At 35.5% G+C, this 24,932-nt stretch overlaps 1 protein-coding gene and 1 long non-coding RNA gene across 5 annotated transcripts in view; both read left to right on the plus strand.

Moving 5' to 3' along the window:
- The window catches only part of LOC124182217 (telomerase-binding protein EST1A-like), a 241,416-nt gene extending 219,785 nt beyond the window's left edge, over positions 1 to 21,631 (plus strand). For 3 of the 4 annotated variants that reach the window (XM_046569169.1, XM_046569172.1, XM_046569171.1), the window contains 3 exons: positions 8,876 to 9,096; positions 14,690 to 14,774; positions 17,505 to 21,631. In XM_046569169.1, the coding sequence (XP_046425125.1) occupies positions 8,876 to 9,096; positions 14,690 to 14,774; positions 17,505 to 17,641 (443 nt within the window). In that variant the 3' untranslated portion in view covers positions 17,642 to 21,631. The remainder of the gene's footprint in view (positions 1 to 8,875; positions 9,097 to 14,689; positions 14,775 to 17,504) is intronic. The other variant, XM_046569170.1, reaches the window with a different exon arrangement.
- A 416-nt stretch (positions 21,632 to 22,047) lies between these two features.
- On the plus strand, positions 22,048 to 23,944 carry LOC124182220. Its single transcript, XR_006870711.1, has 2 exons — positions 22,048 to 22,706; positions 22,769 to 23,944. It is a non-coding gene; the product is annotated as an uncharacterized LOC124182220 (long non-coding RNA).
- Positions 23,945 to 24,932: the final 988 nt, after the last annotated feature.

A 24,932-nucleotide genomic window follows, 5' to 3' on the forward strand; every position in this document is an offset into this window, starting at 1 on the left:
TTCCACGCGATTAAGGGATGTGATTGGAACGAAGGACGATATTAGCCACCACAACGTCATCACGATCAACACCTTCACTCGTACTCGTTCTATTCTTCATGGTACACCAGGCTTACGCTTCATCCGGATGCCCCAGATTTACCCAGACCGACCGTTTAACAAGCGTTTTTTTGATGGCTTGGCTGAAAAAATGCTCCTATACTGAGATTCGGTTCCTTTAGTATGTAGTGTATACTATAAGAAATGTGATGTAGTATACAATAATTGTTAAAAGTCATAGTAATTCGAATCTCATGAATGTACCAAATTACCTGGTGGAAAATTACACCTTAATACTTTTACAATCCAGTGCAAAACTTTTCATAATAGGAGTCTTTAAAACGCTACTGAATTTAATAAAAATCAGGAATGTGCAATATTATTCGTACGGTTTCTAATTTTAAACTTGCAGCGTCTTAATTTTTCGCAAGTCACTTATATCCAATGTTCAAAGTTGGTAAATTGATAGTGCCTTCATCCCATTAAAAGGTCTCATCACCCTGAAGCATTTTACCAGGAAACGTTTTTCCAAGTGTTTCATACTTCAGCTGAACATTTAATATAACGTTCCATTTTATCTGATTTCGACGTATTCATCGCGAATATTCATATTTATATATCTCGAAGATCGTAGAACTTCAAATGATCTCCATAGCCATGATTTGTACGAAACCGAATGACTTGTCAAACGCTACCATATAAAGTTCCGTCCATTGTATAGAGAAATGGTAATCTCTATCCATTCGTCAGAATTGGATATTTTACGTGTTAATCAGACAGTGAATACAAAATGTTGATACGAAACCTGCAAGAAACGTTGCACGGCGTTTTACTTTTAACAAGTTCAGTATTACGTTATTAACTATGGTTTCATGGAGTGGCCGATCGAAAAAAAACCGGACAAGTGCGAATAGGACTCGCGTGCTGAAGGTTCCGTACAAATTTGATTTTTTTTTTTTTTTATGTGATATAACTACAACTTGACTATTTTCGGATTTTTTTTCTTTACTTGAGCTGTAAGACCTTGCTTCTCTCCGAATTTGAGAATTCTAAGTCAACGGAAAGTACCCTATAAATTTTGATGAGTGAGTTTGCCAGTATGAAAATATGTGACATAAATGGCCGTATCTTTTGATTGCGTTGACTTAGAAGCTTGATTTTTTTACACATCCAAGGGACCATAAACCTTAGTATTTGATATTAATCTCAACTTGATACCTCTAATTGTTCTTGAGAAAAAGGGTCTTGACAGACGGACGGACGAACGGACAGACGACGAAGTAATTCTACGAGGATTCCGTTTTTTGCTTTTGAAGTACGGAACCCTAATAATTAAGTTTCCTTTTTTGAGGCACCTTGATACATACTTTCACTTTCAACCGCACATGCGGGGATTATTCAATATTCCAACGATCGCGTGAAACCACGTCTGCAGTTCTCCTTTCGTTTTATCGGATTTTAACGCTGGATGCAGATCTACAATTGAATCCGCCCACGCTTGTCCGACCCTTGATTTTATCACTTTAAGATGCGCATTGACCTTTACACGTCGGAGATGCGTAAAAATAATTAATCACCACTTTGGCACGTTGCAATTACATACCTAGACATACGTATATAATTAAACTTCATGTCAACTCAACCAATGATTTTCACTCGCCATTTCTGAATCTCTTCACAATATTTTACACAATTCTCCAGCCTCAAAAAAGCACTCCTGAATTTTTTCAGATTTTTATCTCCAATCGTGGATTTTTTATGGTTATTTCAATCTATCCAAAAACAGCAATTATTTGAAATCTAAAAAACTTTTCAAATATCTGACTTTCCATTCCGATCATTACGACACCCGTCTCATGATAGCACAATGTTGTTCTAATTTTTTTTCTCTCTGCACTTTAAACATTTTGAACTAACCAAGCAGCATGTTTTAAGGTTCCGAAATTTTTTTAAAATTAGCAAAATTTTTTACAAAAGAAAAAGACTTCTAAAAATTCTGTACCGTATTTTTTATATTTTTTTGAAAATTATTGGAACGGTGAAACATGGTGTTTTGATTCTTCGAAAACTTTAATATGCAAAAACAAGTATAAAAAAAATCGTCTCATCATGGGACGTGTGTCAAAATTATCGGCATGGAAAGTAAGATTTTTGAGAATTTTTTGAGATTTAAAAAAAATGGCATTTCTCGAACGGATTCGAATAATCATAGAAAATTCACGATTGGACATAAAAGTCTAAAAAAATTCAGGGATGTTTTTTTGAGGCTGGAGGATTGTGCATAAAATTCTAAAGAGAATCAAAAATATTGAGGCAAAATCATTGGTTGAGCTGACAGAATACCCCATATATATATATATATTTTTTTTTTTTATAGCGCAGCAATTCATAAATGTGGATATCCTCGCAAATTACTAAAACCTTGCGATAACAAACCTTGCAATACTTGCAATCAATCTAGCCGACACTTTATTTCACTTTCACATCTGCTTTTCGTTCTATCGATTTCATCGTGTGATTTACTTGATATTTGATATTCATATCGGAATTGGGGCGAGAGAGAGGGAGAGAGGGGTAAGCCGTTAGTCTGGCCGATTAATGCATACCGAATGCAGTTGAGATTCCCTGGCAACCGTTCTTCCTCAAAGAATCCTATTCCGGGGTAAAAAATTAGATTGTAATATTTTCGATAACTCGGGAAATTCTCGTGCCAGGTTCAACTTTTCTCTGATTCCTTATTACTTTTTTTTTTAATGTAACCAAATCAATTCTAAAAATTTGTTTTGCTACTCGACAAACAAAGGCGCCGGTTTTTCTCAACTAGTGCTGTTGTAAATAGACCGATGATTACTAACGAAAGAGCGAACCCGAATGGCACTTCACTCAGAGTGATGAAACATTTAAATTTTAGCACTCCAAGCCCAAATGGGATGCATAAAATAATGACCACCATCGTCTTCCAAGACGTTATGTCGAGCTATGTTCTTCCGTCAGTCATTGCAGCTGCATGCTATAGAGAGACCAGGAAAACCCGCGGGGTAGGTTCTTGCGCGAGTCAGGGCAACGCACTGATGCATGGCCTTTGGCGTTCGAAGTGTTCGAGTCCAACGGCGCACCGCCGAAGGCGCGTCGTGACCATACACGAACCACTGAGGCCGCTGCCCACCTCGAAATCAAGGTCAACGATTTAGCTCAAGAAAACGGTGAAGAATACCAGTGAGCGTCCATCAAGCTGCGTATCAAATTTTAGGAATAAGCCCGTCTAAGGAAACACAAGATTCGAAATTAATATAAACACTTCCGTTTGAGATTAAAAAACGCGGTACAAGTAGAGCTTTTTGATCAGAAGAATACAGGTACAACCAGGCTGCAATTAACTTATGAGCAACTCAATTGTCCAAGTAACGAATCGAAATCAGTGGTGTAAATTAAGTTGTGGCACCTTCAAATTCTCTTCAAGTTCTTGATCGTCGGCCGGTGGTGATGTAGTCGTGCAGAAACGAATGAAGTACCGTTTTCCAACCAGAAATCCATGACTCGATCGTTGTGAGATTTCGAATCAATCGATCTGATATAAACTGTTAAGACCTTCTATGCTTTAGAAAAGAAAATCTGTATCCATAGACGTCGATGGAGTGATTCCTAATAAAGCTGAATTTCAAAGTGCTTCTGTGAACGTTTAAACATATTACAAGAAGAAAAAAAGTCTACTCAAGTACATAAAATTGTCATCACCTTTTCGTTACTTGAGAACTTTGACAATTGAAATCATCTCGCTAACTTTGCAGGAATCAAGCGAGTTTCTTTAGAAATAATCATTTGTTTCTAATTTTTACGATACTATCTTTAATTGCCGATGATCAGTTGACCGTAACGAAATTTAGAAACCATGAAACTGTTCACGACACTTGAATTTTTCATCTATCTGAAAAGTGACGTGTACAAAAGAACGATTACAACGTGGCTGAACATGCCCGAGCTCAGATCTCAATCATGTGCTAATCTAAATGTACGTTTCTTTTTTCTTCTCTTTCACGGCGTATTTTATTCATCAGTCGATTCCGCCGGTCCGAAAATCTAGAGTGTATTTTTATGTAGAATCAAGGATCGCCCTTTTACCCGCGTGGCGTGTCTGGCAACGGGCGCGGGTAGAGTTCAGTGTTCACAGTTACGCTCTCACGGTTCATACATGAATGCATGCCGGTTTATGCGCGCTCAGGCTGGTTCAGACTCGGGCGTGGGCGGTGCGCGGCACTCGCCTTGCCGACGAGGATGAGGTCGGATTGCCTGGTGAAATATAGCGGCGCCCGAACGTGTCCAGGTCGAGATCCAGACTTTTTCGTTCCGTGCCTCTATCGTCCTCTACATGTTACCCTCTCCTTGCCACATGGGAGGTTCGGAGGAACATGCGTCTACAGGGTGTCATAAAATTCTTTCAACCACACCGAAATGAAGACAACTTTCAAAGAAATACAGGATCTCGGTAGCCCTTTACCAATGATGATACCAGATGCAAATGTGAAGTGATTCCAGTCGCTTATCAAATGATGTAGACTGATTTGTTCTTCGGTTGATCTCATGAAACTTTGTGCCTCCAATCCACATTGCAATCATATCGTCAAAATTATATTCCCTGATGAAAACTGAACAAATTTCTTAGTGAAAATTCTACTTCTATATTATGTTACAGAGAGTCTTGAAGGAAACTGATCGATCCTTATTATTTTTCTACCATGTTTGGGTTATGATATGTAGTTCAAAGGAGAAATTTTTAGATTTAAGACCTTAAAAATTGATTGGACAATTGTTTTCAAGATAACTCGAAAAATTAACAAAAAACTCGTGGTATCAGTTACACATATTATAGTGTAGTTCAATGCTCCTGAGAAAGTCCATTGTGTCTAGTTGACACATAATGAATGTACCACGCATGGAAGAACTTATTAGCAAATTGGAATATCACAATTATTTATGCGTATTATGTGGCTGAATTATTCTTGACGCCCAATAAATGGCAAAGCGAAGACTGGTTGGTATAGTATGAGTCAGCATTGATAACAGTCATCTAACATTATTAATTTCAAGCTCATCACGGAACCTTTTTTTCTTATTTCAATCTTCAGTTTCGAGTAAATTTTATGCATAGCTGGTCATGTTGGCATCAGTTCGGTGCAAAAAGATTGGTAACAAGACTGCAAGTACGCGCTGTCGGCAAATGAAACGGTTCGGCAATAATCGACTGAAAACACTCAGGATCTTACTTAATTTTACATATAATTACCATATTTCAACCGTATGAACTTGCACCAAAGGTACGGCTTCACAATAATTCATTCATGATTCGTGACGAATCTGAATTTTTCAGAATAGTGATCAAAGCTTTACTCTGTGGTAACACGTTCGAAGAGAAGAAATAAGCCAGACGATTTCTTTCATTATTGCTAGAAATCATTTTCTGGTCTGTTCTATAAAAATGTTCCACAACAAGACTGCAAACGGTTTACGTGTGTATTAACCGATTTATAATAACTCGGAGATACTGGACCATTTGTTAAGTTATTCGCTAAGATAGACGTGCGCCGTTAAAAAGCCGTGAAACTTTATGAGGGTGCCAGGTGTTAGTGGATTTGGCGAAATCGATGAAAGGTTTATGGGATGAAAGTCTAACGAATCTTATTTCGGGTCGTAAATAATTTCGCCGTCCTGTAGCCTCCCGGGGTCTGTGAATAACGGATCACCGCGAAACTTGAGTCGGTCTGATAAATCCTCTTAGGGTTTACACACGTTTCACGAACTTGGTTATACACGTACTCCCGCATCTGACAACTGACGAATCGCGTTTGTACTTGGACGTAATGGACTTGGATATCGTTCCTAAGCCGCCCGTGCAACTGGGGCTCTCGAAGATTCAATTTCCCCACAGTCAGACGGGAACATGTGGAGGGGCTTCCAAGGACTCCGACTCATTTGATCACCATGGGTTTTAATGATACAAGCAAACGCCATTTGCCCATTCTGAAAGAGAAAAGGTTTTTTTCTCTCCCTTGCCATGTATCAAAACAACACGGATGAGAGTAAAGTCCATAATGGACGTGTATCTTCAGTCAGAGTGTCACAGCTTGAGTTAATACAACATCGAGTGCGCACTCTTGACTAGATGAATTGGGAACCTTGTGCGTAGAAGACAAGCTTGTCACATGCGTAACGGAGTTGGAAAGAGTTCGGTCTATTCATCTTGTTTCACATCTGGCAATGAACTTGCGCCTTGACGAACGAGCAATGGATTCTCTCAACGCTCTCGCTAGACAATCCTAGGTGGTAACGCTTGTTCTAGGTTAGGGTCTAACAATCGAGACCCACGACTGTTTGAACAGCACCAAGGAGTCGCCTCGCCTCTCACCTCTTTCACTCTTAAACTCTCGCACTCTCACTCGCTGCCAGTGAGCCCGCGGTCTATCTCCCTTCCTCGTTTCTCTTGACGCCCTAGAGCCTGCTGTTTACTCTCTCCTATTTGTTATTTACATCAACACCGCCATTTTCATTCCCTTTCGATGCCGAACGGCATTCAGGCATGTTAGTGGACAGGGAACGCCTGTCTGCTTCCCAAACAAAGAGGAACGGATTTTGAGCAAATACCTACTTTTCTTGAATCTCGCCCAACAGCCTATTTGAACTGCCACAGTCAGGGGCTATGCCCGTTTCAAGGAGGTCTGAATCCTAGACAACCGGAAGGAATCTGACCAACACAGACCCTGACCACGATCGTCATCCAACTCTCATCAAATTCACGCTGCGATTTTACCACACCAGACAATTGGGCGAGTTCCCAGCCCAACAGCATTGGAAAACGTGCTCGGTTTTCAAAATCATATAAATTAAGGGGTAGTGAGAGTTAAAATTTGAAGAAATAGTGTTTCAAATTACGCACATCCAGCATTAATTTGAAGTAAAAAATTGAAAATTGAAATAGTAACACAAAAATTAAAGGTATGGTTCGCAAAAAGCAGTATTGAAAACGGTGACCAACGATTTTCGCCCAACGAATTAACGAAAATGCGTAAACCAAAGACGTTTATGACGGTATTCTCTAGTCTTTTGTGGAGTCGATTTTCAATTTATGTAAATTTAACAGAGTTCGAATTTTTGAATTTGAAATTCATATTTTTTTAATTTGAATGGCGTGTTCCATCGAATATTCGTTCCATAGAAGACTACTCTATAATCATGTGAAATTCTTTTATAAATCTCAAGCCGTTAATCACATTAACGGTTATTATGAAATCGTGGTCACCGTTATCAGTAGGGTGGTTTCGCTCAGATAGCGACGTCTGAAGCTTCAGATTGGTCCCCGCAGTGATTGGAAATTGATACAAGTGTATCAAGAAGAATCCGTCTCTATTCCACGGCATGAAAAACTAGCAGTTGACTAATATTCTCGATGAATATGGAAAAAATGTTCGACTGCAACGTTGTATTAACGAGACTCAACGTATCTGCTCACAACTTTTTTAATTTCGCGAAGTTTGGAATCCGTAACCAATCGTAATGAAAATAATAAACTCCATAGCAGTGACATACCAAGCATCGAAAATTGTCTGAAAGGGTGCGTAGCGTCAGAGAATTTGTGAGAAATTTGGAAATCTCAGGGGATATCGCGCAAACTATAAAAACCCAGAAAACATTAGGTACTTTTGGTACGGTTCCTAGAATTTCGAATATTCTAGTCGGTACGTACATCGATAGGAAAAATTTACGTACAAAAAAATTATATTTTTAAACTAAACTTCATTTTTTATTAACTTGATTAGACATGTAACATTCGGCAAATGACTCAAGTACTAAAATTAGCTCACATTTTTGAAGACATTTTGCTTCTATTGAACTCAAAACGTTCTAGTATGACTTTCGCTTATGCAATTATACGTATATACACCACAATGTGCTTATTCCCTTCAAGTAAGAATGATGAATATTCATTGAAATGTCAAATTATTGAAATTGGGCAAAATTAAATAAAATTGCGAAAACATTGACTGTTTTAAGGGGAGCGGGGGGGGGGGGGGGGGGGGGGGCGACAAAATAATTTATAACAACATTTTTTCCATATGAATTATATATATTTAAAGTACACATTACAATTTTTTCAAAGAAAAATATTAAAAAATAAGCCGATAGGAGCAATGGGCGAGACGTCTGCAAAAAAAAAGGGTGTTGCGGTGATCACTCTCGCGCTGCAATGAATCATCTGAAACCAACAAAAGAGGGGGGGATCTTTAGTTAGTGATATAATGCTCCGGATGAGCGAAGGGTTTTGAAAAATTTCAATTTTTCACAAAATGGCGGACGTTGACAGTCAAAAGTGTTCTTTTGACCAAAATTTCATTCACATTTGTGGCTATAAAAAAAAAAAAAAAAATTGTCCAAAAAAAATCCTTCGTTCATCCGGAGGACAACTATGTATAGAACAAGTGAGACAAATTTCAAATCGATCGGTAAAGCCGTTCTCGAGTTACAGTCATCACCGAATTCGGAACATGGTTTCGAGAAAAACGCGTTTAAAGTTTTGAGTACGATTTGTATGCAGATACGAAATTTATTTTTTAAGTTACATTGAATCGTCTATTCCTGGGCCATGTACCGCGCCTTCTTCGCTTTGTTAGCTGCACCTGTAGCAATTTTTGAGAAATGAGGTTTGTTTGATTTAAAGATAGTCGAAACGTGCCTCGGAAAAAGTTAATATTTTTACCATTGATGCTAAACACTCTAATTGATGAAAAATAATTGTTGAGACTTGAAAAACCCCTTATTCAACCTCTCTAACTTTTTGTTACTCTAGTTCTCAACGAGCTGGAGGGTCTTGCTCGCGGAGGAGACGCTCGCGATTGCCCGCCGGCTTCGAGAGCTGCCCTGAACCCTGAGCACGTCGCCAGGGTTGCCGAGAGATCAAGGGTGGCCCTGGCCTTTGCTCGCAGCAAAAATCCAGCAGTGCGTTGTCTTACAACGAGAGGAACGGTCCTAACGTCGAGCACCTTTACCGTCGAGGAAGACGTCGATCAGGTAATATTCACTGTATATTTATTCGGCCGCACTAACCTTGCTTGGAATTCCCGCATATCGATTACGTGACATGATCCCACGTCAGTGAAAAAATCGGAGGGAACTTTTTTTTTGCAAACAAAAGATTGGTCCATCGTATCTTCAGTCTCCAATCCAGGATTTGCCTCTTCTATCTACATATCTACATGTTTACGTTTATTCTCCATTTCTAAAGAGAAGTTGCACAATATGACATGTAGATCCTTAAAATCATCAAAATAAAAGCTTGTACAGTTTTAGGACACAGTAAAAAGATTTTTGTATCAACGTTTCACTAAATATATGCGTTTGTTGGCGAGGGAAAAATATTGAAAAAGTGTATTTTCCACATGTTTTATTTCCGAACAGTGCGAAGAAACAACCGTTGAAACATGCACACAATCGAAGTTCTCCGTTTTACACGCTAGGGTTTTTTTCGCGTATGCGCACTTTCGAAAAACTCAATTTTACGCACTGCGTAATTGGCCGTAAGTTATCACCCCCAATTTTACGCGCTATCCATCGCGCCTTCGCTGCTTCTCAAAAATTCTCAAAATCGCCATCCGCCATGAATTCGATCGGTTAAGATTTAGACATCCCCCGTTCGAGTTTTCATTTTTACATTGAAATAACGCGTAGAAAAATGCTTAACTTAACTGACCGTCGATTTGGCTTGAAAATATAGACGAAAATGAAAAATATCAAGAGACCTTTTTTGTAGGCAACAATATTTAGTATAAAAAAGGACGTCAGATATTTTACTCAAGTTTGCATATTTTGAGAATAATTGTGACTTAAAACTAAAAAAAATCGAAAAATCGAAAATAATCGTATTAAATTCAGAGAAAATAAAAGTGGTTGGAATGATACAAACTTTTATTTTCTCTGAATTAAATACGATTATTTTTTATCGTTTTTAACATTTTAGAAAACTTTCATTTTCTCTGAATTTAATACGACTCGTCTTAATCGTTTTTATCATTTTAAAAAAAATTGATCTTCTCTGAATCCGATACTGTTATTTGTGAATTTTCAATTTTTTCAGTTTTAAGTAACGACAGTTCTTAAAATATGCAGAATTGACAAAAATATTTAGACACCTTTTTGGTACCAAATATTGTTTCCTACAAAAAATGTATCTCAATACTTTTCAGTTTCGTTTATATTTTCACGCGAAATCATCGGTGAGTTAAGTGAGGCATTTTTTTACCTATTATTTCAAAGTCAAAACAAAAACTCGAAAGCGGAACCTCTAAATCTTATCCGATAAAACTCAGATGAGTGCCCATCTTTAGGGGTCGTTTTTACAACCTTAAAGTGTTTAATGGCAGTTAAAAATAAATACGTGTCGCTTAATCTTTAGTTTACTATAAAATGTTACAAAAGAAATTAAATCAGAGGGATCAGTCAGGGATGCTTTTCTTGTGAGTAGCAAAATCAGTTCTTGGCTCGTACCTCTCATGGTGGTGCATGACAGTGGGTATATATAATAGATACATACCGATATCTCTAGCTAGTGCGCATACTGGACCCAGCAGGCGCCCATGGTCGACATCGCTTTGGATGTTACACACGAGACCTTCAGAGACGATTTCGTCGGTAAATTTGGAGTCACTGATTCTGAGACGATCAGTTTCATGGACTGGTTGGTTGCGTTGAAAATGGTGAATCCGTCCGTCGATCTAACCCAAAAATATTAAATTCAACGTTCATGGGTTATGTTATGTTTATTGCAGAACTGTAACAAGCCATACTCCTGAGCTTTCCACGTCGACAATAGTCATTCCTTTTCTTCGGTGTTATTATAGTCACCCCAAAAATAAAAAGGAGAGTTTTCACGAGATCTCGAGGATAAAAGATACAGAATCACCTCTTACCATTTTTGCATGTGTGGGTGTGCGTGTCTTTTTTTAACTTCCCGTTTCTCTGATTTCAGAGAAAATAGGAAGTTATTGTAATCACCCCGAAAATGAAAAGTTGAGTTCTCAATAGATCTCCACGTTTTGAGGTCCGGAGAATCACTTCCAACCATTTTCAAATGGACGTCTATGTGTGTGTACGTACGTATGTATGTATGTATGTATGTATGTATGTATGTATGTATGTATGTATGTATGTATGTATGTATGTATGTATGTACGTGCGTGATCAATTTTTTGTCCGACGATATCTCGAGAACGAGTAGTTAGATTTTGATGAACTTGGTCTTAATCGACGCGCCTCTTTCAGACTTAGACCTGATCATATTTTGGCTGTGATTGCTTTAGTAGTTTTTGAATAATTTTTAAAAATCAAATTCACTAAAATAAATAAAAAATGGTGTTATCTTCGCAACGGATGAACGGATTTGCATGAAAATTGGCATCCGAAGGTGTTTGGGGTCGCTGATCACATATCTGAAGTCACATTTGTAAAATAAAGATTTCACGTAGTAAATATGTTCGAAAAAAATTAAAACATTCGTAGTTTGATGAAAATTGAAAAATTCATGTTCTTTGGGTCGCTGACAGTGTTGGGCAAAATTGTAATATAAAATTAACAATTACAAATCACTAAGGATAATTTTTAATGACATTGAATTTCATTAAACTTATTATCAGTAATAATAATTGAATCGGAGTTCAGTGAAATTACATTTGATAATTGCATTTGACTCAGAGTCCATCGAAATTATTTCCAGTAATTGTAATTGAATTGGATTTCATTAAAATTACATTGAGTAATTTGAATTTAATCAAAGTTTATCAAAATTACTTTCAGTGATTGGAATTTAATCAGAAATCATTTCAATTATCCTCAGTGATTGTAATTAAATCAGACATTATTAAAATTCTTTTGAGTAATTGTAAACCACACGATGTGGTCCAATTGAATTTTTTTCTCTAACGTTATTCCTGTGAAATGATAACAAATAATAACAAATAGACAAATAAATTTACTCCGTTTTTGGAGTATTCTAATGGTGTGATCGGAACGAGTCTTTTACAGTCAATATGTGAATGGGCTATGGTTACCAAAGTTTTTTGGGTAGCTGATCAAGGATTTCACATTACTTTGAAAAATTAATTTGTTTAAATAATTTGCTTGACCAGTCAATGTGAATATGTAAGCTCCATGAAGTTCCCGATGTTTTCGGAATTCGAAATTATGTTGAGAATTCGACATTACGTTTCCAAAGGTAATTTGTTTAAATAAATTATGAAAAACAATTAAAATTTGAAAAAAAAACAATCAATTCCATTAATTGTAATGGATAACAGAAAAATTACAATTGTTTCAAGTAATTGTAATTAGTAGCAAAAAAATTACAATTTTTTCAAGTAATTTTAATTGACAACGAAAAAATTACAATTATTTCGAGTAATTGTAGTTGATAATCATAAAATTACAATTGTTTATACTAACTGTGATTGGTAAATCAAAATTTATAATTATTTCCCGCAATTGTAATTAGTTACTAAATATTACAGTTATTCACAGTAATTGTAATTTACGGGTAATGAAATAACGAAAGTAATTTCTGCTGCCCAATTCTGGTCGCTGATTACGAATCTGAAGTCGGATTCGCGAAATGCATAATGGCAGATTCAAAATTCGAGACTCTACCTCGACTTCGTGCTGCCGTCAGACTCGCAGTGCGCAAAACGCTCGTTTGGCCTCTCGTATCGAAATATACTAGTTTCGAGCACAAATAACTGGAAGTTCAAATGCTGGCTCACAGTCAACCCAAATCCGCTTGTTTTACATTTATTTACAATATTACATTTGTTAATGTTTTGAAACGAATGAATGGATGAAACATATCTCAGCGGAAAGTTCTTGGTTACATTATGCAATGACCTTTGGCATACAATTCAACGGTGTGTTTTACCTGTCTCATCTCTTCTTCGTTTTTTTTCTCGATGCCACTTATACAAAGTCTCTTTCTGAAATGCTGGGAGCAATGCCGATGAGTCCATTGTGTCAATAATAATAAAGGCTTATTCATATAAATTAATTCGTGATCGGAAAAAAATCAGGTAAATACGCACTGTGCGATCATGCCTTATGCAAACGAGCGATGAGCTTTTTGGCTAAGACCGACTATTTTCTTAAATTTAATCGATCATTCTCAGAACCTCTTATCAAATACATTTCTTACAATTAATGGACGCTTAATTATAAATCGAATTTGATAAATGAGGAAAATGAAGAGTCAGTTACGTCGGGATATTTTTGGAATCAACGCTTTCTCAGGGAGTTCAATTTATGTCATTTAGAATGAGAGCAATTGGTGATATTTACGAAGAATGATCAGAAGCGGAACATCAACATTTTTTGGCAATGACAGTAATGTATAAATTACTATTTTTCAGCAAATTGATTAGTGGTTTTATCAATTCTGATTTTGCGTTGCGTAATCGGGTTTCATTTCAATAGTTAGCTTCACTTCATTGTACAAAACAGAATGTATTCGAACGAAATTTATTTGCAACGAATTATATTCTGAAGAAAAACTCAATATTTACGACAAGATAATGAAAGTATTTGTATCTGTGTACTTATTGAGAAACGATGGGTAAATATTCTAACTTTAATTTAACTGTCGCACCATTTTTGACAGATTAGATTAATTTAAACTGAATCGTAGGTCATTTTTATGAATTCAGTACGATAAAGATTGAACGCTTTCAACTGATATCGTCATGTATAAATCTCATCTGAAATATTTGCCGCAATTTTTCAAAAACTTGGTTGGCAATTCAAGTAATTTCCATTGATCCATATTACAAGAATTCAAGACATTTAATTATAATTTGTGATTATTTTTAATATTCGATAGAATATTGCCATGGCAGGTCACAAAGTTATTTGTCTGTTGTTTAGAATATAGTCAACATATTCTGAAAACTTTTTCCATTTGGTAAAAGTGGAAAAATTACTGCCGTGTTCACTATTCCGGCGAAATGAGAGAGTAGTGCAGTTTTTTGTTGATGTTACTAAAGTTTCCTATCAAAGTTTCTGTAAAAATGCTTTGAGTAACTAGATCGACAGTCCAATTCACCACGGCGAAAAATTGTAGTTACAAAAATGACAGTAACGTAAACGACAAAAGCGCGCCAGTCCCCAAATCAGTAAATGCAACAGTAAGTTTTTTCTTGTAAAATACTCTGTTGAAGCTGAAAAGGATATTAGGATCGAGGGCATTATTATACCAAAAATTAATATAAGAGTGATTGCCAAAACTACAACTAATTATTTAACGTAGACTTGGTTTGAAAAATTTATCCAACGACATTTGATTTGAGCATTGGAGTCTATAACGACATTTGAAGTCTAGTCCGGTAGCATCAGACTGAACTTGGTCTATATTTAATATCAATTATAGTTTAATTGACAGGCTAAACGACGTTGAAATTATTGGAAATTAGAATCTCCGACGTGAAATTATTCGATTCTAACTCACCGTTTCGTGTGATATTATCTGAGCGACATTGCTTATGCGTCGCCAGTTTTACATTTCATGCTCACTCTCTCACGTCAAAAGTCACCGTTCATGGTACCTAAAAGTTAGGCATTGCTTTATTTGTTTCAGGGTGGTTTAACAAGGAACGACGACAGAATTCTGGCAACCTGTTTAAGCTTATGTCGAACTAGCAGCAAGGAGTATACCAGCGTTGGTAAGTTGTAAAAAATAGGTGGTTAAAGCACCTCCAATTTCTCATATCAGGCTCAATCGCATCGCAGATCGCGAGAGTTATGTTTATCAGTTTCCAAACTCAGAAGGGAGATAGTTTGAAAATTAAAAATTATTAGTGGATAGTGAATTTTGTGCCGGATTTTTCTAATTCATAGGAGTTGGTCGAGTCAATTCGGTTTTTCGAAACCCGCTAAAGCGGAGTGTTGAAGAAATTTACGAAGATATGAAATCATGATCTATAGTCAGTCGGGCATTTCGAAAAACTTCAACGAGTCTCTAACCCTCATCCATTTCGATTTTTGAATTGTTTCTTTGTGCGAACGCTTGAAATTTAGGCTATACTGACAAATTTCTTCAGATTCTTCCTCACTTTCAAAAACTAATTGTTTTTTAAGCAATTCAAATCTGAAATTAAGGCGGCGCATGGAAAAATATTTTTTACAAAACCTATCGAGTCGTAAACCGTCTTCAGAACTTTTTTTCTCTTCGACACCGGAAGTACTAATTTTCCGATCTCAGATGAACTTTCATAAAACCAGGTAATCCTTGTATTCTTATAAAGGATTTTTCCTGAGAATTCCTGAAAATTTCATCACGGTAATACAAAATATAAATGGTCATTGTTCCCAAACTCAATGTCCGTCCATCTACACTAAGGTTTCGGAAAAGGAATAAATTTGTGCAGAATTTTGTGTCAAAATTTACGCAAAATCGGAATGGAGATTGTGTAACTACACAGTTTTTTTGCAGTACGGAAAAATTGTGTACTCTCGGTGTCAGAAAAAGATTGAAAAAAAAAATTGAATGAGGTTCACAACTTGACCGGTTTTGTACAAGACATTTTCGATTTTTCCATGTGACTTCTGGGTAACGAACTAAAAAACCTGAAAAATAAACGTATTCCCCAAGTTAAGATTTTGAAAAAATCATATCTCACAAAGCAATTCTCGAAAAAAATTTGAAATTATTTATCATTAATTCCTACATCAGGAGCTTTGACACAGAAAATGAATTGAAAAATCATCAGGGAAAGGAGACTGGTCGGGTTTTTTAAATGACTCTTGTCGTGGATCAAATTTCACCATGGTCTTTTATTCTTTACTTGAAAACCACTAAATTCGTAACGGTAGTTAGAACACGGTATGAGAATAAAATATGGCGGTCATAAGACCTAGAATTCCGAGAACTCTGGGATTGTCAGGAAATTTCATCCATAACGAGGAAAACTTTGCATAAAAGTACAATATGATATGACAATGAGTTAGCCATGTGTGTACCAGTATTATTACGTAAGTTGAATATTCCTGACTTTTGTTCATTTTCAAATAACATCTAAATGACAAATATAAATCTTTGGAATGTTGTAACATCGAAGTATTTCAGTACAATATGGCGAATTCGCTGCGGTTTTATTGTGTTAATGTCAACGGTATAGTAGTACCTTAAAGTACATACAACGAGCTTGTCATTTTTTCTTTTTTGCTGTCATTCTTCGTTAATTTTTGAGCCGGTTTAAAAAAGTTATGTTTTATTCACTACTATTACGATTTAATTTATTGTTTTAGAACTTTCGGGATGCTTCGAAAAATCTGAAAATAGTATTGAAAAATTTATAGGCAAAGTCTCAAAGATTTTAAGAACTACAAACACCACATCTGACAGGGTGTTACGATCTCTTTGCAACGACTCCTGAAATCCCCTACAATTTTTTATCGTGTTTCAGAGGGTCCCGAAAAACCCAATGATACCCCGTTTGCATGGTACTCAAATTTTTGAAATTCTGCATCCAATTTTCTGTGATTTTGTAAAATTTTTAAAAGTAACATGAAAATTCCAAGTCCATCGGTATGTATTGAAGTGGCAACAAATTTGTGAACGCTTATCATTTGACGCTAGCGGAAACCGCAAGAAAATCCCTATATATTCATATTGTTATTGTAAAATAATCATGAAAAACATTCAAATTTGGTTCTGGAATACTTGGAAAAAACAATAAATTTCAGATTCCATGTTTCTATGGTCACTTTTCAGATAGGGAAACTTATATTCAAGTAACGAAACACGTTCCCAAATTGTAGAATACATTTGTATAACGCGAGGATGCCTTGCGCGTTTTTCCATGTATGTTTTCATTACAGAAAGTATGCGTTTCTACGAGGGTCGAGTGAGTCTGCGAATGCGCATGCGCCTGTAAGTCCTCGGAGTTGAAAGTGGTATTTTCTGTACTGCGCGCATGCGCAGTCACGAATCAATCTGACATTACACGACCCTAACCTCAATTTCGTGCTTCGTGAAAAAACGCGTAACACAGGCACTCTTCTTATATAAAGAATCGTGTGCAACAAGGAGGTAATGGTCTTTTGCCTCGCGTTTTTGTAATACTCGCCTTCGGTTCGTATGCACACACACCTACAACTGGTATTGCAAACTTACGCTGGGCCAAAAAATACCGAGTTTGCCTCCTTGTTACACAATATACTATTTCACGAAGAATTTACAAAAGGCACTCCGCTTAGCGATCGTGGCGACACAGAAATTTCAATTCTTAAATTACGTATTTTTTAATTACTATTTTTTTTTTTCTTCCACTCACGTGTGATTTTAAAAAGCACATGTGCATTCTGTATCTAGGAAGTTGTACAGTTTTTATCCAGTTCTTTGTTCTTCTAATTTTTTTTAAATAAAAAAAAAAAAAAAAAAACTTTTTCAGCAGAAGGCCAACCTCGTAGGCTACGACGCGAGGTAGTATTACTTACGGAAGATAGAAATCTTCGGGTGAAAGCATTGGCACGAGATGTCCCTGTCCGTGAAGTACTAGACTTCGTGCAGTGGGCCAGTCTTGGATGATTGCCGACCGCCAAGTTCGCTTTCTAGTAGAAAAAAAAAATTAATAAAAAAATAAGGATAGTAATGAACAGAAAAATCAATGGAAATAAAGATAAATGGATGAAATAAAATCAAACATCGGCCCATCTCGCAACAGCAGACAGAGATCTTCATTGCCACCAAGACGATGCATCTGGCCGTTGGTATGACGTAAGTGTCGCGTTGTATCATATCCTTGCTTCAAGGTGTTTAGTGGGACGTTTACTGGACTTGTTACACGTTGCTGTCGTTTAGTACTTTATGATTTCGATCCCATACGATCGGGAGGAAAAGAAACAAGTCAGCCTTACGCTAGTATTGTTGTTATCATTATTACTATTATTATTATTACCAATGTCTCAAATAGTAATTGTACAGGTTTAAGATGTCAATGAATTTTTGGAATTTTTTTTCACTGGGCCGTTCTCTTTCTCAACTCGTAATATGTATATTCACACACGTGTGTATTGTAATAGCGATGGTAAGATAACACGAAGCGAAAGTGAGAATTCGCAGTATAATAGAATTTTGTGTGTTTGTGTGTGTTCGTGTGTTGACCAAGGCTTTCATCTTTTATTACGTGTTATACACATAGGATGATTAATTTTAACATTATATTCTAAGTCCTGACTTTTTCGTGATTTACTTTTATCGAAGCGTCCTTGCTGTTTCTTTTTTCCTTTCCGTAAGCTCCCTCGCTTATTTCTGGGGCTAGTGTGATGTGAGTCAAGTTTTTGTTTTCTTTTTTCGATCTACCATATACTATCATACTTATGGTCATAGCCTATTTGAACAGCATAATGTGATCTGTTCCTGTTTTTCCCATACCCCGATATTTAGAGCCATCACCGCGATACCTAACGAAGCGAAAGCGAACCTGTGAATCCCTTCTTAATAATATTGACAAATCATAGCGCAGCTGAGAATTGCAGTGGCGGTTTTATATGTGCGTATACATAACACCGTATCTTAAAGTACAGAGAAAACCATTTAATAATTGACTGAACGAAAATTACCAGAACGAAAAACAAACAAATTCAGTGGGAATGAAACTAGACATCTCGAGAAGATAACGAGAAGACACACACCAGTAGCGAGGGCTTCGATCGGACATTGAAACACTGGCATTTCTCTGATTTTCACTTACGGTGTAGACACCTAAGTCCTGTAAACGTATACCTATTATTGTTTAATCGCGCAGGTCATTTATTGTGACTGAATTATTATTTGTAATCATGTTTATAATATTATAATATTATGTATATAATTTGTAACATTTTTCGATCGTGTGTATTATTATAGGTATATACACTTGTTATACCTTTTTTATTTTTTGTCTTTTTTAAAAATGAAATCATATTCATGTGTGGAAACATCGGATGGCTTTAATTCCATCGTTACACACCATAGACGTGTAGATTTAAAATGTTATACTTGATACTTGGCGCATAAATCTACTGAGTCTTTTGATGTTATTTTCATTGTGATATCATTGGTATTTTCTCAAGTATTTCAATCGCGGCACATCTCACTCTCACCGTACCTTAGACTCCCATCCTGCGATTAGATACAGATGGATTACATTGAAAAAAAAAAAGAAAAAAAGAAAAAACAAAATAAAACGAGTCAAAGAAAACCGAGTGAAAAGAGAAGAAAAAATAACAAATGCCTCGTTATACGCGTAGTAGTTATCGCATTCGTAGACATGTAGATAAACCTACAAATATCTACAATTTCCGAGATTTTCAGACACACTTATTGATTTTTTTTCTTCAAGCGGTCCTATCGTAATTATTATGACTATCAGTGGTCCAGTATTGATGAACGAATTTAGTTTATCGCTGATCAATCGGGTCTTTTCAACTATGAACGAAATAAATTTCTAGTACGTCTTTTTATCGTGCATAAGTAGATATTTGCATTATTTTCGACACCGTGATTGTGTATAATGGAAAATTAATCGGAGAAAGGAGCGAGTCGTCAGTTACGATTATAATACTTAAACCGCACGATTTTTTTCTCAATTTAAAATTCCATAGGAATTTAGTAAAGAAATCAACCAACGGAAACTGCGCAACGGCACATTGAGAAAAGTTAAGAAACAAGGCGAATGGCTAGCATGTAGATCGTTTGTGGTTGAAAAAAAAAGAAAAAAAACAAAAAAACGAATGAAACTAAGAAAAAGAATTTTTTCAAAAAAAAGATTGTATTTTTTACCACTTTTTATAATATTATATCTACTACATAAATATATTTACCAATTATAGGCTAATCCTCAGAATGGTAGGTTTCATTTCTATCATTGTGATGTTACTGTTCACATCGATGTATCAACGTGAGCGCGAAATTTGAAAGCAGAACAGAAACGCCAAGGGGCTAGAAAAGGGAAGTAAGGTATAAGAATGAAAATAAAACTCCCATTATTCTGGCGGAAATTTAATAACTAGAACTCTTGATTACGTGTACTTTGGATAAGTTTTGGAGTAATTCTTAACGCACTATTTTAATGATATAATAACGCGAATAATCACATTCGTATTTTTCTAACACCGATTTACTATATGTTATTGCTGTAGTAATTATACTTATACATGTATCAAATTACACACGTGTATGTTGTGAATATCGACACATAACGTAGACGTAGAATTGTCAGTTTAATTATTTTTTTTTTTCATCAAATTACTATTACTACACTACTACTTGACTATTAGGATTAAATTTTAATGCTTTGAACGACATGATAAGATACGATAGCATAGCGTAAGCGTTATAGTTATACGTTAAGAACTTTTAAGGAAGATATTAGCAAATATGCATACATTCCTAAAATTATTTCAATACCTAATCTAATTTTATAACTGAATCAAGTGTAACTAGCAAAGAAAAGAGAAAAAAAAACAAAAGGAAAGATTTTTCGCTAATTTAATTCGTAGCTAATTCATATTTCTTTTGTCACGTTGTACAATACATTTCTCCACCAATTAAATTACGCATACATATATATCTGTATACACATATGTACTTTAAATCACACTGCATGCAGTACAGTTTTTATCATTATTGTTACGTATTCATATAGACAAAGTTCTATTAGCATCATTATCATTATGTACATAATGGTAGTATCCTATTTTTTGACAAGCCATAGAGACATGGTAACTTGATAACATTACACTACACTTATCTGTATCTTTATAGTGAAACGAGAATGATGTTTGCAAACGATATTTAGTGAAATCTATGCTGCTGTGTGCGTCGGATTGCGTAAGGGTACGATTTCGATGACACGAACGAATTTTAATGAATTAAATGAAGGAAAAAGGCAAAAAAGTGGAATAAGGTCAGACCGACATTAACGTCAGAATCTTAACCGTACGAAGAAGGGCAATACTTAATAGAAAAAGAAGTAGCTCGCTTATTCTCATTATCTTGCGGTTTCGTTTACACTTTGATGATCATTAAAAGCCGTTTCAATGTGTCAACGAAATGGCAACTCTAAAAACACAACTAGATACATTTTTCTTATCGAGAGTATCGCTATTTTCAGAATTACCTCAATTTTTCATTTGTGCCGCCTACACAAGATCTATGACAATGAAAATGAACTCCGTTTTTTTCTTTTTTTCTTCAAAATTAAATCGGCATCGAGTAACGTCAATAATAATTTGCAGTATTAGAGCTCCCCTAATATATATCTTTTATCACGTTCAGCTCAATTTTCATATATTATATAATAATGTGTGTCTGCATAGTCGATTTGCCAGTCAGCACAGCACGTGTTTAAAATTAAGCCACGCGTCATGAAAAATATATATAGAAAAGCCGTAATAATAAAAATGGTCATTGACATGACACCATGCAAGCTGAATTTAGAAAAGAGAATGACAGAGAAGAAAACAAGTTTATCATCACTTTCATCGACTTTGTGTAAACGGAACACATGGCAATATGAAGTTTTTTTTTTGAAAATAGCGATACTGTGTAGAGAAAAATGTATCTCCTTGCGCTTTCGGAATTGTCTTTTCTCTGCCACATTACACTGATTTTTAATGATCGACTAGGACCTAACTCTCATATTTTTGTTTTTTCCGAATTTTTTCGTGGGTATAATGGGAGATCAGAAACACTTGACCTTTATCTGGTATAACATTGCTGGCACATTGGGGTCGTTGAAGACCCCAGCCAAAAATCGCTTGCTGTAACGAAGCAATTTAATATTTTGACTTGATTTTTTTTAGACCATTCACTTAAGTGTCTTTTAGAAGATAAAAAGGTCGCAACAGCAATTTTTTATTTTAATCGACCCCAAGGTGTCAGCATTGTTATGCCAGATAAGGGTGCCAGCTAAAGGTTAAAACAACTGTCTTACATTTTCATGAAAAATCTGTCGTGAGTAGCAAAAATGCTACTTTTTATTTCGATCATTTCGGCACAAGACCCAGGATGGTAAACGATCTACTTCTAAGTGTTTAAAGACCAAGATTTTTTATTCAACAAAAGCGTGGGAAATTTCTGAACAGACCACTTTTAAATCCTAAGAGTTAATTTCATGCTTTTGCGTTTTCGTGCGTTTGCCTCGCGTATTTGCAATATTCGTCTTCGGCTCGCACAAGCATACCTGGCTTCGACTCGTATGCCTGCTCCCCTACGACTCATGTTATAAACTTACTTACTTTACATAAGTAAACTACTTTGCCTCCTCGATACGCAATCTATTATTGTGTCCACGCTTTGGTCGAATTACGTATAATTATCATTTTTTAGATTCTCTAAGACACCTTGAAAGTTTGATAAACTTTTCGATTCTAAATCCAAGAAATAGTAACTTTACTCTTAAAGGGAGTTTGAAAGAATTATTGCTGGTCGGAAAACATTTAAGATTTAATTTTTATAATTAGTATATACAGAAACAACATGTTTTCGTGCCTTGAACGATTAAAAATTTTTGTAGGTGTCTAGACACGTAGAACGAGTTTATTAGCCATCATCGGTCTTGTGGCAGAATGTTTGGAATAAAGCCCAGGATTTTGGAGCATTTTTTCAGGTTTTACACTTTAGGCGTATTTCATGACATTCGACAATTGTTGCTCGCGAGGGATTTTTCAGAAAAACAAAAATTAATAACAATTTAGACGGCTTTAAGGTTCTACCATAGCCTCAATTTTTTTCAGGAAAAACAAAAATGCAAGGGTTAGGATCTTGTTGAGCTCACATGGCACGCCCCCATATGTATGGCATAAATATGTATCAACTTAAGTAAGTTAAACTAATAAAAACAAATAGAAATCGATTTAAATTTGTTCAGTTAGAGGGAAAAAAGTGAAGAAAAAATCAATTGTTCAATGACTGGTACTTACGTGTTGATGCAATATCGTATACCTACTGGAACCGTTGATACCTAAAACCATGAATGTTTTCATCATTTTAATAGATAGGTAAGTAGATAGTTCAATAGTTCTATGTAGATGGTCTAAGCATTTATACGGCGTTTAATTAGTGATTATGCAAATAACTGTAGGATACGGAAAGACGAAAAAAGAAAAGAATAACAGAAAAATCGCAACCACAAGATACTAATAGTTGTACTGAACAGTCATCACTGTAACAGCAGTAATGATAATATCTACTTTCATTATTGATAATAATAACAATAATGATAATAATATTAATAATAATTATATTACATATTATTTTAATGTTGAACGTGAAGATTTATCGTACTGACTGTATTATTCCAAAATGCTGCGTTATTGTTATCCATGCGACGCGACGCCGTTGTGTTGTGCAGTGTACAGAATCCTAACCATCATGTGGTCTTGATGGATACAAATAATAATAGTAATAAATGAGAAGGAAACATATGTTACACATGATATATGAAAAACACGGACTTATACGTGTATGCATAATGCATGTATTTAGAATTCTAGAGACATAAAATAAATCAATAAAACAAACTACATTGCCGTTTCCACCAAAGACGCAATGTACAAAAGACATTACATGAGTACGTAAACATGAAAATGCAAGAGATTGTTTTTGTCTTGTGGTTTCTACGTATACACACACATATGTATCTGCACACCTATATGTGAAAATATATATGTACATATTATCATTATTATTATTATTATTATTATTATATTATATTATATTCACACTCAGGAACAGAGTCTTATGTAATTGATACGAATTAGAATATAATGTAGTTAGAATTTCATGTTTCTATAGGTAGTATTACCACTTTGATTATGTCAATAAATGAAAAGAATAATGTTGAAATTATCAACTCCCGATTTTTACGTGTCCCGTGTATTTCCCTATTTTTTACATATTTAAACGTTGACTTAAATATTTAAACTGTCGCTGTTTTATAAAGCGAAAGCTTATAGATACTAAATCAAGTATAAGGTATGTTTTACGTGAATTGAGTTATGAAGCTAAGTACTACTCTCTAATACCCGTTCACCTCATAGGTAAGATTATCAAAATTTTTTGCCACTTGGCAGCGCCCTAGTCAGTGTCCCATTTGATTTTGTGAAATCTTACAGCGTCTCAAAACAATGAATGAAAACTAACATGGAAAAAGTCAAATATAAGATGCGCTTAATTCAACGATTTCTTTTTTTTTTTACTGTTTCACAATGTTAACAAATGAGAATTCAATGTGAATTATTGACATACTCGTGCCCACAATGAGTTTTGAGGTTATGACGGCAAGGAACAGAGAGAATGTACTTATAGCAACAAATTACGTACAATCATCATGTTGCGGCATTCATTTCACGAAAAACTAGATTTTCTAAATGGTCAATTGAAAAGCATAACTTCTGTAATTTTCGTTTTGCAGTAAAAAATATCACTTATAGAGGCACTTATTATTTACACAGTAGAAAACTTTCACTAATATCTGAATGCACTTACTACAAAAGATGCAGAGAAACGTGAAACTTTACAGGAGACCGATGCCTTTTCACCAAAGATAGTAGGGCACAGTATTTTGCCAAAATTGCTGTCACTTTTGCTGTATGTTGTTGAATTGTAGTCAAAATCAAATGTCAACGAAATTTCCGTAGTATAACCCTACGTTTGGAATTAAAAGTCCATGCAACAGTTTGACAGATATCGTATCATCAAGGCATGTACAAAACTGCAAAAAAGGAGAATAAGTCATTTTTCTCAGAACTTTCGAAGTTGATTTCAATTTTTAGTTACGGGTAGTAACTAGTAGCCTGGAATTTTTGAGTGTTCAAGTTTTGTCCAAAACAGA

The sequence above is a fragment of the Neodiprion fabricii genome, chromosome 5 (genome assembly GCF_021155785.1).
Source record: "Neodiprion fabricii isolate iyNeoFabr1 chromosome 5, iyNeoFabr1.1, whole genome shotgun sequence".
NCBI classification, from domain to species: Eukaryota; Metazoa; Arthropoda; class Insecta; order Hymenoptera; family Diprionidae; genus Neodiprion; species Neodiprion fabricii.